This window comes from Pseudopipra pipra, chromosome 16 (assembly GCF_036250125.1).
Source record: "Pseudopipra pipra isolate bDixPip1 chromosome 16, bDixPip1.hap1, whole genome shotgun sequence".
In the NCBI taxonomy this organism is placed as follows: Eukaryota; Metazoa; Chordata; class Aves; order Passeriformes; family Pipridae; genus Pseudopipra; species Pseudopipra pipra.
This window is the reverse complement of record NC_087564.1, coordinates 6018308-6035850: the sequence shown is the minus strand read 5'-3', so window position 1 is coordinate 6035850 and position 17543 is coordinate 6018308. Positions and strand designations below refer to the sequence as shown.

Below are 17543 nucleotides of genomic sequence, written 5' to 3'. Positions count from 1 at the left end.
CTAGTAGGCACAAAGTCCTGTCAGGGCTTAGCTCAGCTGTTACAACAGCTGTGAATATACCCCGCTGATCTCATGGAAAAACCAGAGCCTGGAAACTAAGATGTCGTGAAAATAGCTGAGGATGAGGTTTTTGAGAGAAATATTCCTGTAATTTGTTGGAACTGGGGAAGTGAAATGTGCAATTCTGACAACAGTGACAGATTTATAGACTCAGTACTCTAATTAAAAAGCAACTTACTCTAATATATTAATCTATAAAATGACAGCAGCAGAGAGAGCTGCTCTGTTTTGTGCACAAGTGTGAGAACATTGAAGTGCCCTTCTCCTGTAATGCCAGAATTTTATGTTGTGTACAAAAGTCAAGGATAACATTAAGCAAGAAGCAATTGGAGGATTCCATCCTTCTGGTGTGAAACATATGGGGAGATGTTTTGCCATAAACTGTACGTTCATGTGCAAGACAGAAAGAAACAAAAAGTTTGCATTTGCTCTTTCCTTTCCCTTTTCATTGCTGTTTTTTGTTCACATGTGCTGGGGTAGAATCCAGCTAAGAATTGAAAGCAGAAAAAACAAATAAAGCCTTAATCATTTCCACAACTTCCATGACTAAATTTTTTGCTCCTATCAGTGTAACGATTTTCATGCTTTGAGATTTATCTGTGGAATTCATCTGTAACGTGTTTCTTGCCCTTAATAAGTGGCACCACTTCCTTGCATGCTCCACCAACAATCTCAAGAGCTGGGAACACTGAGGAGAGAAAAAGAGCATATTTCTGGTGTGCATTTCCAACACCTCTGATATTACATCTGTATTCTTACTTCAGCAATGATTTAGATGGATGTCTGAATAGATGACAAGATGACAGTTAAATGAAAATAACTGAATAATTTTGGTTTTATACAAACATCACTCTGGTTTGCATTTGAATATAGAAAAGTAGAACTTAGTATTTTGTTACACATATATAATTTAAGTCTCTATAAAGCAGAGGAATAATAATGCTTTTTGAGAAGAATGTGGAGCTTAAAAAAACCCAAATGATGTAGATGTTTAAGGATACGATAGTTCAATTTGTTACAGTTTTATTTATTTATTTGCTGTTTCTTCACAAAACCTCCTTGTTCCCTACCCCCAGTTTAATGGATATGTCCTTGAATATTCTCCTTATAGGCATTTAAATATCTACTGAGGTTCCTAAGGCTGCAATTTGCTTGTAATCTTCCATCTGTTTCAGATTCACTGTAAACACACACAGTCAGGTCTTCAGCTCCATAAAAGCACCAAATGAAGTCAGTGCAGTTACATGGGATTTCTTCAGATGAGAATCTTGCTTGTGATATTTGTGTCTCCACTTTTCTTGAACCCAAACTTGTTTTCAGGATATAATTACAGCGGTTATTTTTCACCATTCCAATCACAAATTGATCTTAATTGGCTGGTTTTGACTGGCCTTCACATTCACAATTACATGAAAAGGATTCTTGAAATATGAGTGTGACCTTTACAGAAATGTTTAGTCAAAACTCCTTTCATAAACTGTTTTTTTCTAACAAAATGTTTACAGAAAGAAAGGATTTATTTTTAGTACTTTTCTTTTGTTGTCAGACTCCTGCAGTGGTGACACAGGGTGTTGTGCACAAGACTCTTGTTCATTGCCAGGGAAGATGTCAAGGACTGCTCTAGGTTAAAAATCTGTATTTACTTGTTAGAAAGGTCACACTTGGAGATGTCCATGTTCATTGTTTTTTGCCCTCAAATACTTCATCTTCAGTTGCCTCATTGGAGAAGTTCCTTGTCATGCATGGAGGACCAAGGTGTATGTATTGTTTGAAAGAATTATTCCACTGCATTAGTAGCCATAAACCACATACAGAAATGGGGGAGAGTTAAAGGATATGGTGTGTCTAATCTATTTAATTTACTGTAAATCGTTTCACAGGATATTTCACAAATAGAAACCTGGATTAGATAAGAGCTGGAGAAGATAACTGAAGTGATTGACTTTGCATTACAATATTTTTTATGTTCAATTAGGAAGCTGCAGCAAAGTTGGATTCATGGCATTTTCTCTAGATATCTAATTTACTTTGTAATAGTAAATCAGTAATTAAATTACTAAATGCTGACTCTGAGCAGATTTTCTGTGTGCTGGGTTTCTTTAGCTGTAAATGTCCCCAGATAAAAAGCTCGTTTGCTTGTTTTTAAGTATCTAGTGCAGGTCACCAGGAAACAGTTCCTAAAAGCATTCAGAAACCAAATCTTCCCAATTCAATTCTTCTCCAAAATGAGCTTTATAACATTTGTATTTAACCCAAAACCACTTCAAATCTGGCACTGGCATTCAGAATGTCATCTCTGAGGTACCAAAGAAGCCATGGCAGATGATTTCATTCTCACCAGCAGTGTGTATTTTGTACCTTCAATATTAGTCTTCATGGTCTGGCACAAGTTGTAACACTTTTATTACTGTCAAGCCATATAAAATCCAGGTGTCAGCTTCTTAACACTCGGAAAGTAATAACACTCCTCATCTTCTATTAAAAAAACATAGTTTGCCTGGAACAGATTTACAGAACTTGCAGAGCTGAGTTACCACTCTCACTAATATTTGTATGTTTAACACCACCTTGCCAGGAAACTTAAATCAATTAATCTGTTTCTGTTCCCTGCAAGTGTAAAATAGGATAGCAGCTTGCGAGCATGTTCATAAAACTCTTTAAATTAAATGCACTGTATGTGTCTTTCCTCTGAAGCCTGCAGAAGAAACCTTGAATGATTCATTTCTTACTTTTCAATCACAAGCTTTTGTTTCACCAGGAGTTCATGCTTTCGGTATCTGAAAACAATGCACATAAGTTGTTGCTACTGGTCAGGAATAAATACTGAAGTAAAATAAAAATAAAGACTTATACAGCTTCCTGTGTATATTTGGCACTCTAATAATTCTATGTCAGTGTCGAATGTAAAATTCAAAAATAAATGTAGATCTCACAGCAACTTAGTAAAAATAGACCAATGGAAATGTTTGTAAATTTAGTGCCAACAAAATATATTGTGCTGCCTATTTCTGATAGATATTCTTAAAATAAGCAGCACCTCTGTCCTTATGCTGTATGAAATAATATGTAGTATTTATGATCAGTGTGGCTTAGTAGTGGTACAAATAAGTCACAGAAAGTTATTGGAATGCAAAGGAAGTGTGGTAGCCATGGTAGAACAAGAGAGCAGAAGAATTAGAGATTCTATTTCCTTCAGACTTGTACCAAATTACTCATCTTTTGCTGTGTTTGGTGTTCTAGGATGTGATGTCCACGTTCTTCCAGTTTGGGGCTTCCATCCAGCAAGAAGCCATTATCATGCTGAAGATCATGCAGGATTATGACTGGCACGTGTTCTCTCTGGTGACCACCACTTTCCCTGGATACCGAGATTTCATCAATGTCATTAAGACCACTGTGGAAAATAGCTTTGTGGGCTGGGACATGCAGAACGTCATCACACTTGATACTGCCTTTGGAGATGATGCCAAGACTCAAATTCAGCTGAAGAAAATCCATTCCTCTGTCATCCTGCTCTACTGCTCCAAGGATGAAGCTGTCTACATTCTGGATGAGGCTCGCTCCCTGGGCCTTACTGGCTATGATTTCTTTTGGATAGTTCCCAGCCTGGTTAGTGGTAACACAGAAATCACTCCCAAGGAGTTTCCTTCAGGACTCATTTCAGCAGCTTACGATGAGTGGGACTACAGTTTAGAAGCTCGGGTGCGGGACGGCCTCGGGGTCATTGCCACTGCTGCCTCAGCCATGCTGGAAAAATACTCCTCCATTCCCGAGGCCAGAACGAGCTGCTATGGACAACTGGAGAAAAATGACAGGCCCTTTCAAACCTTGCACAAGTAAGGCTTGTTGGTTTGGGGTTTCTTACCTTGGTGGTTTTCTATTCTATGTGTTTCTTGAAGGAGAATATTGGGTTTTTTTCTAATCTCCTCGTGCCTTTTTTAAGCAATGATTTTCAGATGTTCCAGGAGAATGTGCAAGAGGACTTGCTGCACTGGTAATTGTGCTCCTGGAGACGATGTTATGTGCTGTGGAGAATAGATACTGCTCTGAATCTAATGTAGAAGATGACAGAAACTGGTCTTAGAGGGTATAAAGCTGAGTTAACAAAATTGGGCTGTTGTGTACTTATGAGGTGAAATTGCCAAAATGCTCTGGAGGCTGTGCCTGAATCACTTGCATCAGCAGGAACCTGGTAATATTTTAGAAGACAAGCAATGTGCAGCATTAAAGAGGATGTTGCTGGAAATTATAGAAGTATTAAATTAGTTAGGTAGTTTTTATCACCTAAGAACTGAAATCTGTCACTTCTACTTGTGAGGGTTTTGGTTTTGTCACCTCTGCTAGAATAACTGCAAAATTAATCTGCATTGATCCAAACTGATATAGATATTTTCTCAAAACAACTGGTCAGATGGGAACTGCCAAGGTTTAAATCAGGATTCTTTTATTTTTAATTATAATTTTCTTTTTAATTATCCGTTTCAGACGTGATGCTCCTGGTTACTTATATCCAAAAGTGTTGCATAATATATATTACACAGTAATATATTTTTTTATCTGGTCTATGAGAGGAATTAAAAGATATCTTGCATATTTTTTAATAGCTCTTGACAATATCTCATATGGAAGTTACTAAGCAGTATTTTTGAAATTTGTTCTGACCAAATAGTGCAAATGAAGCGCTTTCTACAGAAAAACAGGATGGAATTGGCACAGGAAGGAAAGTTGGTGCTGTTTCAGATAGATTATGGAACAGTTTTAATCTTGAGTTGTATGTCCACTTTTAGGTTAGGAGCTGGTTACCAGATGATGTCCTGGAACAGCTGTGGTTTTCCATGAAAACAGCATCTTTGTACACAGAATTCTTTAGAAACTTTCTTAAAAGCCAAATTCTGCAAAGTAAATGAATTTCAACACTTCATACACGTATTTTTCAACAGTTGTACAGTTATCCTTAAAGAGAACTTGCCTTAAGGTTTTTTTGTGTTCCCTTTCCTATTTAGCCTCTGCCTCTAAAACTGCAAATTCACCAGAGGCATTGCAGAAAACCTGTGATTCTTTTCCTGCTGCCCCATTTGCCCCTGGAAGTGGCAGGAGACGGCACTGGGGTGGCTCTGGGAAAGCCATGGCATTGTCCCTCATGCCAGGGCAGAGCAGCTGGGAGACTCTGCTGGGGTGACTGTTCAACCTGCACCCAGCCTGGGAGCCTTAAAGGGTGGCTCTCAGTGCATGTGCTGGCAGTGCCAGGTGGAAGTGGAAGCTCATGGCATCCTCTCAGCCAAATTCTGGGCCTTAACACTGGGATCTGATCTACGGACAAGGAAGTCCAATATTAATAATTGAACTCCAGTTTCCTGTAAAAGTTAAATTGTGTTCTGTCATCAGAAGGGTTGGTGTTTAAAATACTGTGGTTCAGTTGGAAGGGGCACAAAAACTTGAACCTGTTTTGGAAAAGGCTCCTACCCCACTGTCTGGGTAATACAGTAGTGTAGATCTGAATAAGGTATTCAGTACTCAGCACAAGCTGTCTTTCTTCAAACAATCTTTATTTTCTCATTAAGCATTTGGACATTACTCTCGGGCACATTGTGTGGCCCTTGGGGTGTCCTGTGCAGGGCCAGGAGTTGGACTGGATGATCCTGGTTGTTTCCTTCCAACTCACATATTCTGTGATTCTGTGATTAAATCTTCATGACTACAGGAACAGGGTTTGTGAGTGTTAGGACAGTGAGATCAGTCTTCACCAGGAGATTCTGCAGTGTGCAGTGCATGGTGCACATAGAAATTATTAATAGGAGAAGTAGTGCACTCTGGTTAATCAAGTCACTTCCCCATGTGAAAAACTGAGCTATGAAGTGAGAATAGATTTTTGGTACTGCAGATTCTTTGAGCTTCCCCAACACCACAAGAACAAGAAGGCTGTTTCTAATCTAAAAATGTCAGAATTACACTAAAATGAATAAACTTTAAATAGTACTTCTTATGTAATAACTTCCCAAGACTATTCTTGTCACATATAATCTGCAAGAAAGGCAAGTGTATGCAAACATTTACAGTACTAAGTAATCTCTGGGAGCTGACCAGTCTCTCCATGCCAAGGTGAATTACATAAATTCATTGTACTTTCTCATCCCCATCACTAAATTGTGGGTTTCTTCTTTACGTGACAAATCAATGCCTAAATTGGAGTTTTATTCTGAAGTATAATCTTCACAGTTTCAGGTCACAGATACTGCAGCTTTGTATTCTAAACTGCAAGTGTATATGTGCTGTATTAAGAAGCTGACTTGAACAAAGGATTTTGGAGCATCCTCACAATGGAAAGGGCTAAAGTAATTGGAAACAGCTTATGGACCTGGGATCTGCTGTACTGTGCCTCCCTGTTCATGCAGAAAATCAGGGTTGGAGAAGTAGGGTTGAATGAGAGGACACAACCTGCAAGCTCAGAAGCAGAGAACTCAGAAAGCAGGGAAAAGGCTATGTAAGGTGATGCCTGAGCAAAAAAACCTGGAGAATGGAGCAAAAAGCCAGAATTTTTAGACTCCTCCTTTGTAATGACAGTCTAATTCAGCTTTAAACCGAGTATAGTATTTTAAGACTATGCCATAATTGCTAATTTGCTTGTAAATGGAAATTGGTAATGCTTTATGTGCGACTTCCCACATCTAGATAGCAATTTTCATCTCCATTTATGAAGAAATTCTATGTAAAGAAAGCCATGAAGTGAAAGCTCCTCCTCCCTCTTTCTCAAATCCTTTGAGTATTAAATTGGTTTGAGGATATATTTGTTTTGAAGCACACAATTTATCTTTCCTCTGTCACTGCAATTCTGAGATGCTTTTATTGGCTTTCTAGATCCAGAAGAAAATCAGGTTTGCTTTAGTTTTTGCAACGACTTGATCAATGTTCATTTCTGATACACATGGGAAAACTAGTTTTTCCCTGTGAATAAGGGATTTATAATAAAATACAGGGCTCATTTTCAATGCATTAAAAACATGGATATATATGTGTATTTCTATCTGTATTGATTCAGTTCATCTTTTCCTATCTGTGTAAGACCCAGATCTCCCAAGGCAGAAAACCGCTATTGTGTGAAATACTGGAGCAGCAGGATAAATAGAATTAGCACCTCATTAATGCCATGTCAGCTGAACAAATGCTTGCTCTTTCTCAAAAAAAGGAAAACATGCAAGCAAACAAACAGCAAAACATAATAACCCTGCCAGTCATCACAGAAAACGCTGCTGCCTTTGAATTGAAATGCTGCTGCTTTGTTTAGAAGAGTACTCAGGGTGTGTATAAAAGTCATGACCCTGGGAGATACATTTCACAGCAACATTTCCAACCACTCTGATCCGTACAGGAAGGGATGAGGATGGCAAAGCTGTTGCTCTGTTGCCATTATCCTGGAAAAACAAAAAGATGTGTCTGTCCATAGGCAGTCAGGTGTTTACCACACAGGGTGCTGATGTTTAGTTACATTCAGTTCTGAAATACAGCCAAATAATAGGCAGGATTTGGAGGCCCATCTTTCAGCAGTGAAGGTGTAGGTCTAGAAACCTGGCCCCAGTCCTCTGGACAGGCTGTCACATCCTGCCTTTCCCAAGCACAGTTTCCTTTATTTGTCATCCCCGAGCCAGGGAGCAGCAGCAACGGGAAGTCCAAAGGAACAGGTACAACAGCTTAGTTGATCCTGCCCTGAGTGACCCTACTTTAAAAACTAAGGGACTCTGTGGGGAGAGTGTTTTGAAATGTCAAAACAATGCCCAGCATTGCTCAATTCCATGGACAACCCCCGTGGTTCATTTCCTTGTCCTTGCTGTTGTGCTGCTCTTAGGATTCAGCACAACTACAGCAGCATTCTGTCCACAGGGCGATGGCTTTGCTGTCCCTCTAGTCCTGACAGTCATCCATCAAGTTCAGTATTTTGATTCCAGCTTTTAGTATGACAGATAAATTTGCCTCTTTTGAGCAAAGTCAGGCATTAAATGGACACAATGGTTTGATGAATAATCCAGCAAATCTGTTTAATCTTTTCCTGCATACAGATCAACAGCCAATTTATAGAGGATTTGTTCATTTAAGTCAGAGGACTTAGGAACAATAAGTATCATCTTCTTTATTGTATGATTGAAGGTGCATAAATATTTAATTATACATGAAGAAAAATGCTTTTTTACTAGTAGCATATTTGCTGTGCAGAAGAACAAATGGTTATTTATTTCCACCTAAGTATTTCCTGGGATATTTTGTTTGTCTTTCCCGTTTTGTGATCCCACTGAGGTTTTACTGGATCCACTGAGTGCACTGTATACAGGGTGACGATCTGATGCTTAAGTGTCATGGAGGGAAACAGCTAATTTGAGCATACTTTCAATTTAGTAATTCACTTTTGGTAGCTTTAAAGCATGAAGAAGTTTCAGGTTTTGCTAGATTTGTTTATTCTTCTCCTTTGCTACTGTGAATGCTGCTCTATGGAAACAAATCCAAATGAAGATGATGTACCAAGCTGCCAGTCCTAGATTTCACGTTAACAACTAGTTTCAGACATTCTGGATTCTAATAAATTGTTATTGTCAACATGAAAAAAATGCATTAGAAAATATACTCAAGAAAAAATTTTGTCAGTGGCAGGATCCCACTTTGCTCCTTCATTTGTGTGGGGATTCTCTCTCATCAGGAGACCCAGTAGTATTGTAGCAATTGGATTGGTACACGGGGATGCACAAAGTCTAATTTACTGCTGATGAGCAGGTCTTAAACATTAACAACTAAATACTTGCACTTCTTTGAATTCATGTGCTGTAATTACCCTCTTCTACGGTCAGACAGCATTTTCCATATAGTTGCATAACACAGCAGGAACTGAATGGATGAAACTGTTGTCATGTTTGTCCAAACTTGACTGGCAACAAAAGAGGGGTTGTGGAGCAAAGCTTTCCACCCAAGGGACCCACACACAGTGCTGATTTACTGACAAAGTGTTTCAAGAAAGTATTGAAAATCTGCATTAAAATTTTCACCCAGGTTAGGTCAGCTTAGGAAGCAGAAGGTATCAAGCAGTTGCTGGATTAGGGACTTTTAAATCATTATCCCCTTATTATGATAATTAAAATAATTTAAAACGAGAACAAGCATGGTCTCTGGGAGTTGAGCAGAGCCAGACTTCAGAGCTGAAAGCAGGGATCAAAATTCAAAATATAAGTGAACCTTCTTGGAGACGTAGCTGCTGCAGACACCATCCCCTTGCAGGAAGCCAGATAGATACACTCCACAGGGAAGAGTTTGGGATGCTTCTGAGGTGGTGCAGCAAAATGCAATCATATTAGTGCTTTCTAAGAAATGTTATTGCTAACAATAACTTGCTGAACATTCTGGTGTTTTAGTCTGTGGCAGCCTCCCAGGGAGCTGAGCCCTTTCTGATTTTGCTACCTCCCCTTGCCCCCCTTTCAGAAGGGCTCCCCGAGAGTTTCGTTGCTTGTCTGGCAGAACTGGGGCAAAATGAGTTTCCCAGCCCCAGTGGCAGTTAATGCTTTAAGGAGCAGCTGGCAGGAGGTACGAGGAGCTGGCATGACATTCCTTATTCACAGCCACTGAGCAGATCGCTCCCAAAGTTTTACTCATCCATGCTGGCTCAAGGCCTAGGGAGATGCAGCTCCAAAGCAAGGGACCATTGTGGAGTTACACTCCAGAGAGTGAGGGCTGGGGGAACTGGAGGAGGAGGAGGGTGCACGAAGAGGAAGAAGAGACTCTTTGCATCACTTAAAAGGATTTGAATTTAAAAAAAAATTCCTATGCAGCCTAAGACGTAGAATTAGTTAAAAAAGTGCATCTATGTTGTTTAATAGTGTTCTATTGCAGAGTTATTTCTATATGTACTTCAGGCCACATATTATATATTCTGCTTTAAGCATTTCTTGATTTAATTTTACATAGGAAATCTGTTTCTTAACGATAAATAATCTGTCTTGGGTTTTCTATTGATAAGTATCATTCCAATTTCGCGGTAGAATCGTAGTAAGGAAGTGCAGCAGTTCAGAGTCTCAAGAAGATAAAGAAGAAAAGACAGAATTAGGATTCACTTCTGCTTTTTTAGGTATGAGGCTGAGTGAATGCCAAGGCCAGACAGGCTGGCTGTCTAGATTATTAAAATGGCTGGTTTTTACACTATTTGCAAAAAAGAGAAATATTGCCAGATAACATGTTGGTTTTGAGGCATTTCATCTGCTTTAAATCTCAGTTTGGAAATTCCTTCTTTGAGGGAGAAGGGGGAGAGTTTCTTTTACAGAACATGTGTTTCCCCAAGTCTCTGCTGCCTCTCTCCTTGTTGCCTGTGGTTGTCTCAGATCTGAAGCACTGGCCCATGGTGAAGAAGGCACTAAATAAAAAGTGATAGTCCCTAGTGATGGCACCTGGGGCGTTTATCAGGGTTGATTATCTCATCTGAGCTGCAGGATGAGGGCAGGAAACGTGGGTCTGAACTCCTGGCAGTGAGGGGTCCTGTGGGTTTCTGCTCCCTGCAGCTGCCAGGCCCTGTGCTTTATTTTACAGGTCTGGTAACTAAGTTCTCTCCTTTGGAGGCAGCTTAGAAGTGACATGTTTTCATTAATGCCTCTGCCTTACCCATCATGTTTTTCCCAGCTGCTAATCTGTTTAGGAGCTGCAGACTAGGTGGATTTCACAGTAATTATAAACCAGCCTGTTATTGCAGAGCTGGCTGAGTTCCTGAGCCCAACCAGTCCTGCAGGGTCTTCTGGGACACAGGGGATGGGCCAATACCAAGCATGGGAATTTTTATGAGGGTTCTCCTCCCTGGCATCCCAGAGAGGCAGCAGGTAGAGGTGAAGTGAGGTGGGGACTTCCTGAGCACCATCACGGGTGGGGCTCCAGAGGTGACATCGCACTTGCTTTGGTTTCCTGGGATTGTTTATGAAGCTGGGGCTAGGACTGATCTTTGAGACAAAGTGATCTTTATAATAATTTATAATTTACATAGTGTCGTGTTGTTTGGGGTTTTTTTGTGCTGTTTGAAAAAATGCCCAGCACAGAATCCACTAAACCTTCTTGCTTTTGCTCTCAAATCCTTGCCCCCGTTACAGGAACACTCGTGTATCTTGAACGTACATCTGTCTGTTAAACCTCAAAAGAAATGCCACAGCCTGCAAACATGTCTGCTGTTGTATAACATAGAAATAGAAAATCTCAAAGATTCTACTCCAGGAGGAGTTGTGGCTTTGCTGGGTTTTCTACTGTTTTCACACAGGATAGGAAATCCTTAACAAACACCCCATGGACAAGAAGGTCCATGTCTCCTGTAAGGAGGCCAGAAAGGTGACTCTGTATCAGCAATATCATATCCTAGGAAATGGTCTTCTAAAAACTGAGGTCTCTTCCTTTTGGCAAAGTCTTTGCCCATTTATTAATAGAAATTGGAGTTGATGTAATTGTGGTATAGTATTTACAGGGTAGGAAAACCCACCTTGTTCAATATGTTCTGTTTTTATGGATAGGGTTAGAATTTTGTCAGGGATAAATATTGCACAGTTTTGGCATTATTCTGAAACTTTATGTGAACTACTTGATATTTCTGAGTCTATAAAAATAAAGTTGGAAACCTTAAGAGAAGTTTGTAACCTTGGTGTTTCAAAGGCTTGCAGTAAATACAACAGCAACAGTGTTCTGCTGTGGTGTCTACACACTTTTCAGTTGTGTTGGGGAAAATGACAAGCAAAAAAGGATTGTGTAAATGTTAAAAGTATTTTTAAATAAATAGTAAAGGTTTGGTTCTTTGCATGATAAAAAACCTGTTTTGTATTCGCTGTGAGAAGAGCTTAACTTCTGTCCAAAAAAAAAAATTACTATTTTGAATTATGTATCACCTGGGGAATCTTACAAATTTCGGTTTGCAAAAGTTAATTAAGACTTCAGTGTCATAATACCATCACAAGGCCTCCTGCTATCATGTCTTTGCAAAGGCTGCAGCATTAATGAGGTATGAAAGCAGATTAACTACTAATCCAAGGTGTGTGCTGAATTGCCCCCTTAAAGTAATAAGCTCAAATAACCAAGAACATCATTTAGTTAAGAACAGGAATATGCATTTCCAAAGCTACTTCAGGAATGCATTTTGTCCAGTTCAGAAGCCAAAGACATCTGGCACAGAATTAATCTTGGATAAACTTAAAACTCTGTAAGAATAACATTATAAATGCTTTCCTTACCGTACTCTTCCCAGCCAGGAGCAGAAAAGCACACAGTTGTTTTTTGGAGGGATAAGCGGTTTAGGGTTTTGGCCAGTGAAAGCAGAGCAGGGCTTCTGTCCTTTGCAGAGGAAAAATGACAATTCAAAAGGGAATGTAGGTTGCAGGCATTTGTTTCTGAAGAACACGGGCAGCTGATGAATTTTGAACAGAAGAATGTGCTTGGGAAAACAAGAATCTCTTTGAAGTCCTTTTTATTGTTGCCATATGAGAAACTGGGGTAGCTCAGACTGCATCACTCATGGGTACCTTTGTATGCAGATCAGACTATACAGTTTTAAGAAACTTTTACAGATTAGGGAGTTTTTTTAAAAAAAACTTGCAAAATATCTTTCAGTACTAAATAGCTGGTAAATTCACACGGATTAAAAATGTACACCGAGTTCAGTTTTTCAGTTTAGATTTGTGGTTCATATTTTATTTATTTTTTTTTTTGGGAACACTTGAGCATCAGCACTGCATCTTGTGATGGCCCTTGACTGGTTAAGACATATGCATATTAATCCAAAAATATGCTGAGTGGTGGTTGAAATCTAGGGTGGTGTTCCTACCAAATTACATAAAGGAAGGCCTCAACTCAAGTCCAGTCACCAATATGTAGTTAAAAAGCCAAATGGACACAAAAGCCTGACGTAGTACGGGGTGTGTGTTTGGGGTCCAGCCCTTAGGAGGGGACAAAGTTCTTGGCTTTCAGGTTTATTGACATGAGGTGGTTTCTGCCTGGCCCTGTCAGATGATGTGTGCATTGTGAGGGGTGTTATTTCACGTGTGTGAATTAGGAGGGAGCCTCTGAAGGAGGGTGCAGAAGTGCAGATGAAAGTATTGTGTGTTTTTACAGCACATCCTCATTTTCCCCCTGTGGTCACTTCCTGGGCACTTCATTCCCTGGGTCACAACGCGTTTGGTTTTCAGCAGCGAGTGAATGTTGTGCTGGTTCCTTACATGTGTGCACAAGTGAATTCTGTTTGGTGGTTTGTTGCCTCTCAAGGTGGCAAACAAGCCTTTTGTTCCCAAACAAGCTCTTTCACTGCTGGATGAAAAATGGAATATACGGGAAATTAGTTCAGCTGAACAGCAAAATTCTGCCAAGGGGAAAATTTTCACGCTGAAAGTCTGTCACAAAATATGAGTTATTACAATGGGAGAATTTACAAATTGCTGTCAAACCGGTGCTGAATGATGTTAAGATGGCTGTTCAGGGCAGTGCACATTTAATTATTAACTGTTATGATACAATGCCACTATTTCTTCTGGGTCTATAAATGTTTATTTAGTGTGCTTCTGCTATTGGGATTTTCAGGCAGCTGTGTCAATACAAAGCCTTCTCCTTTGAATCTGGAGCTGAATAATTTTGTCTATACCACATTCACCAGGAGACCGTCCGACTACTGCTGCTAAAAAACCAACCATAACAACAAACCAACCAGAAAACCTCCAAACCCATACAAACATGTAAACCTGTATCATTTCTTGGGGGTCAAACATTAGTCAGTAATGTATGAAGAATAGCTAAAGTAACTTTGTGCCCTTTAAAACACTTCTGTCTGTGGGATGGATGTCTGCACTTCTGCCTGCATCAGTCTTGGGCTGAATTTCTTTCAGTGAAATACACTGCAATGAAACTCAGTGCAATTCAATGTGATTAACTACAGACCATGGACATGGCATGGGCTGGAGGGCACATAATCTTCTGGAAGTGCTGGCATATCACCAAGACTTTGAGTTGCAGTTTTACCTCTTACCTATGGATTAGCTCTGTCAGGCTCACATTGGCAGTGTGGAGTTTTGATTTTTTTCAACAGAATTTAAAAGTTCTCCTTCTTGTTCATTTTAATCTGGGTCCATCTGTTTTTTTTTTTTAATTAATTTTTATTAATCTATATATCTTTTGAAAACCATTGAAAATGAACTTAAATACGAAAAAGTTTAAAGCATATATGCTTTCTCTTTTGAGATTGGTGAACTGAGATATTATAAACCCCTTCAAAGCTTTCATGTCTGGTTTTGGCCTTGGTGGAATTTATCCACATGTCACAACAGCATAGTGTTGGGAAGGGCTGACAGAACTCTTGGGGGCAGACAGATCAGGTGCACTTTGCTCTGAGTATCACTCTAGAGAGACAATAATATAATACATACAGAGCTGATGTAGATATGTTTAAAATGGTCCTGAAAAACTAGTGAGGTGGTACAAAATGCCAGAAAGATTATTCATGGTGTGTACAGGTTGTATATAATCTGGAAGCTGCTTTAAAAATTATATCTGCATTAAAATTCATACAAAAACAATGTTTTGCTTTGTTCTGTGCTATGGAGGGCCTTGAAATGCTCTGACTCCTGTGCTGCAAGTGCAGGCTCTTCTCAGCATTGGCAGGATTTGGTGCATGTGTTTAATCAGTGGTTCTGATGACTGAACTGGCTGCTTATTAACTGCTGGACAGCTCATTAATTTCTCAAGGAACTCTTTTTCTTCCTTGCCTTCCAGGTTTATGATGAATGTGACTTGGGAAGGCAGAGATTTGTCCTTCACGGCCGATGGTTACCAGGCACACCCCAGGCTGGTGGTGATAGTGCTGAACAACGAGCGGGAGTGGGAGAAGGTGAGTCCTGCCCTGGGAACAGGATCTGAGGGGTGGGAGAGACTTGGGAGAGCCCTGCTAATGATGAGCAGGCAGATTAATTAATGTCCTGCATGTCACTGCTGATATTCTGCTCTAGGGGGTTTGTCACAACAGTTCAGAAAAGATAATTTTCCCTGGTTCAGCATATATCCAAGGAGTTTTAACAGGGAAAGCAACAGATAAGCCATGTGGATTTCAGATTTCTGTGAAACACACCCTGCATTTCCATTTCTTCTTGCAATTTAGTAAAATAAAATGAATCACTGAAAAACCTCCAAAAGCTTGGTCCTCGGCTACTTAAATTTGGATGGATTTTTATATCTTGACAATTCCAGTCCTTTCATTTGCTTGATTTTGTATTTTTTTTTGACATATTTAAATAAAAGCACACTTTTTTTTGGTTAAACTGTGAAGTTCCTGCTGAATTGGAGGATAATCCCAACAAGGTTTGCCTGAAAAATTTGTAATCTTGACTACTTCAGGTAGACAAATGGTCTCCATAGACCTCTATATAGACTAGAAAGTGACTTAATATCAGGGTTAATCTTATATGCAAATAGTAATTTAAAAAGTTTATCATGAGGATCTTTTCTTTAAAACTCCAATCTCAGCCTGTGATTGTTTTGGCTCTGAGGTTTGTAAGATATCTGTGGTTTAAAAACAGGGACGTTAGAAACTGCTTGTAATATGAGACTGTAGGTAAACATACATCACTGTCATCCTTCAGTTTTATTTCAAATTCGTGAAGCATGACCCTGCATTATCTAAATTCCTGCTGAAATTTATGAATTCTTTTTCTTATAGTTTTAGGAATCCATAAAATCAACTTAAAACTCCAGTTTGTAAGACTACAACATTCTTCATGATGATGAATAATAACGACAAAATCAGAAGTACTGAAGGACATCTCAATAAATATGCTAGTCATGCAAAACCAGAGAGTAGTCCTAGATTATGCTGTGTATTTCTTTATGTTCATTTGATGCAAATTTAATTCTCTGGATAAATTTAATCCTTTCCAAATGTGTCAATTTGAATCTTTGGAGGAATCTTTTGCTCACTAACCGTTATGAAAATTTCTTACCCTATTTTAAAATGCTTCAACGTTCTGCATATCGTATATAATGTTCTGGAAAAATTATTGTACTGCTTGGAGAATATTATTAGTATGAGGTGCCAAAGGCAGAAAATGCTTAAAGAGGCAGCCAACAATACTTATGTTAAAATAATTTCATACATTTTGTACCTTGAAACTTCTCTAAAGAGGCCATTCAAAGGACAAGGAGAGATGGGTGTGATGTTTTTGAAAAATGAGCTAACAGCAGCAAAGCAGTAACGGGTGTATGAACCAACATTATTTCTAAGAAATAACTTGAGCCTGTTTTAACCTTGCAGTGACTCCTCTCTCAGAGAATGAAGACTTGGGGCAGGTTTTGGTGTGCCTACCATGTTGTGTGGCAGCAGTGCAAAAAAAACCCAGGAGGGACACAAAACACTATTACCTATTACTGTACTTCACAAAGGGCAAGGAGCACATGCATTCTGTTTTCACTGGAATATCTCAAGTTTACAGTGATGTTTTCTTGTCCTGACTTGCTTTCTGAACAGCAGTACATGCAGTGAAGTTTCAGGTTTCCATTTTATCAATAGAAGTATTTTATTTTGGAGCAATTACCAACTGTTCATAATCCCTGCAGGCTCTAGCAAATCTTTGGATCTCACAAGACAGAGACTGACTTACTTGCTTTTCTCTCCTCACTGTCCTATGTGTTGTCCAGCCTTCAGTCAAGAGAACTGGTTTTAGTTCAGTACCAACATCTGATTTGTGCTAGAGTTGGCACCTGCTCTGCTGGGCTCAGCTGTAGGCTGAGCCTTATGTTTGTCTGTGTAGTTTTCCATCGGGTAAATCCCTCCCTGCTCGGTGTCGTGTTTGAGGGGCTTTTAGGAGGAAGAAGACTGGGACTGAAGGAGGCTCCTGCCCAGAAAAAAATGGATGTTTCTGCTCCTTTCTGGCCCCTGCTTTAGAGCCCTGTTGGTGGCAGGCCAGGCGAGGTGCTGGGCAGGGACAGCCGGCCCCGTGTCAGCTCTCGTGCCTGCTGCTCCAGTGCTGGGCTGTGGGAAGGGGGCCAGGTTTAATTGTGTCAGAGGGGAGAAGGAAAAGGCGGCCAAGAACAGGCTGTCACCACCAGAATTATTCTTCTGACCACGGGCTGATCCCTGCCTCTGTGGATGAAGACGAATAAACTGAGTAATCAATTTTCCTGGCGAGCTGGGTGTAGCTCTCGGCTGTCTCGGAACACCCCACATCTCTATCAGCAGAGCATCACTGAACACTACAGTTCCTTTGGCTTAGAGACTTCAGAAGCCCTTCCCTACCCCCTGCTTAATTTGAACATCTCTCTGGGGTTGTCTCAGCGTTCTCTCCAAGTTGCACTGTTTATCCCACATTTCTTAGCCTCCTAGCCAATTTTTTTCCTCTTACTCCTTTTTCCTTGAGCTGTTTTGCTCGATTTCAAAACCGTCAAAGCTACTCATCTGAGATCTAACATTTCCTGCTCTGAGTTTCCAGCCAGGCACATGCTTTTCCTTCCTATTACAG

General features: G+C 39.8%; 1 protein-coding gene across 2 annotated transcripts in view; it reads left to right on the top strand.

Annotated features, from left to right (window-relative positions):
• The window catches only part of GRIN2A (glutamate ionotropic receptor NMDA type subunit 2A), a 173304-nt gene that overhangs the window by 91305 nt on the left and 64456 nt on the right, over window positions 1–17543 (top strand). For both annotated transcript variants that reach the window (XM_064672798.1, XM_064672797.1), the window contains exons 4-5: window positions 3301–3896; window positions 14809–14923. In XM_064672798.1, coding sequence (XP_064528868.1) covers window positions 3301–3896; window positions 14809–14923 — 711 coding nt within the window. The remainder of the gene's footprint in view (window positions 1–3300; window positions 3897–14808; window positions 14924–17543) is intronic.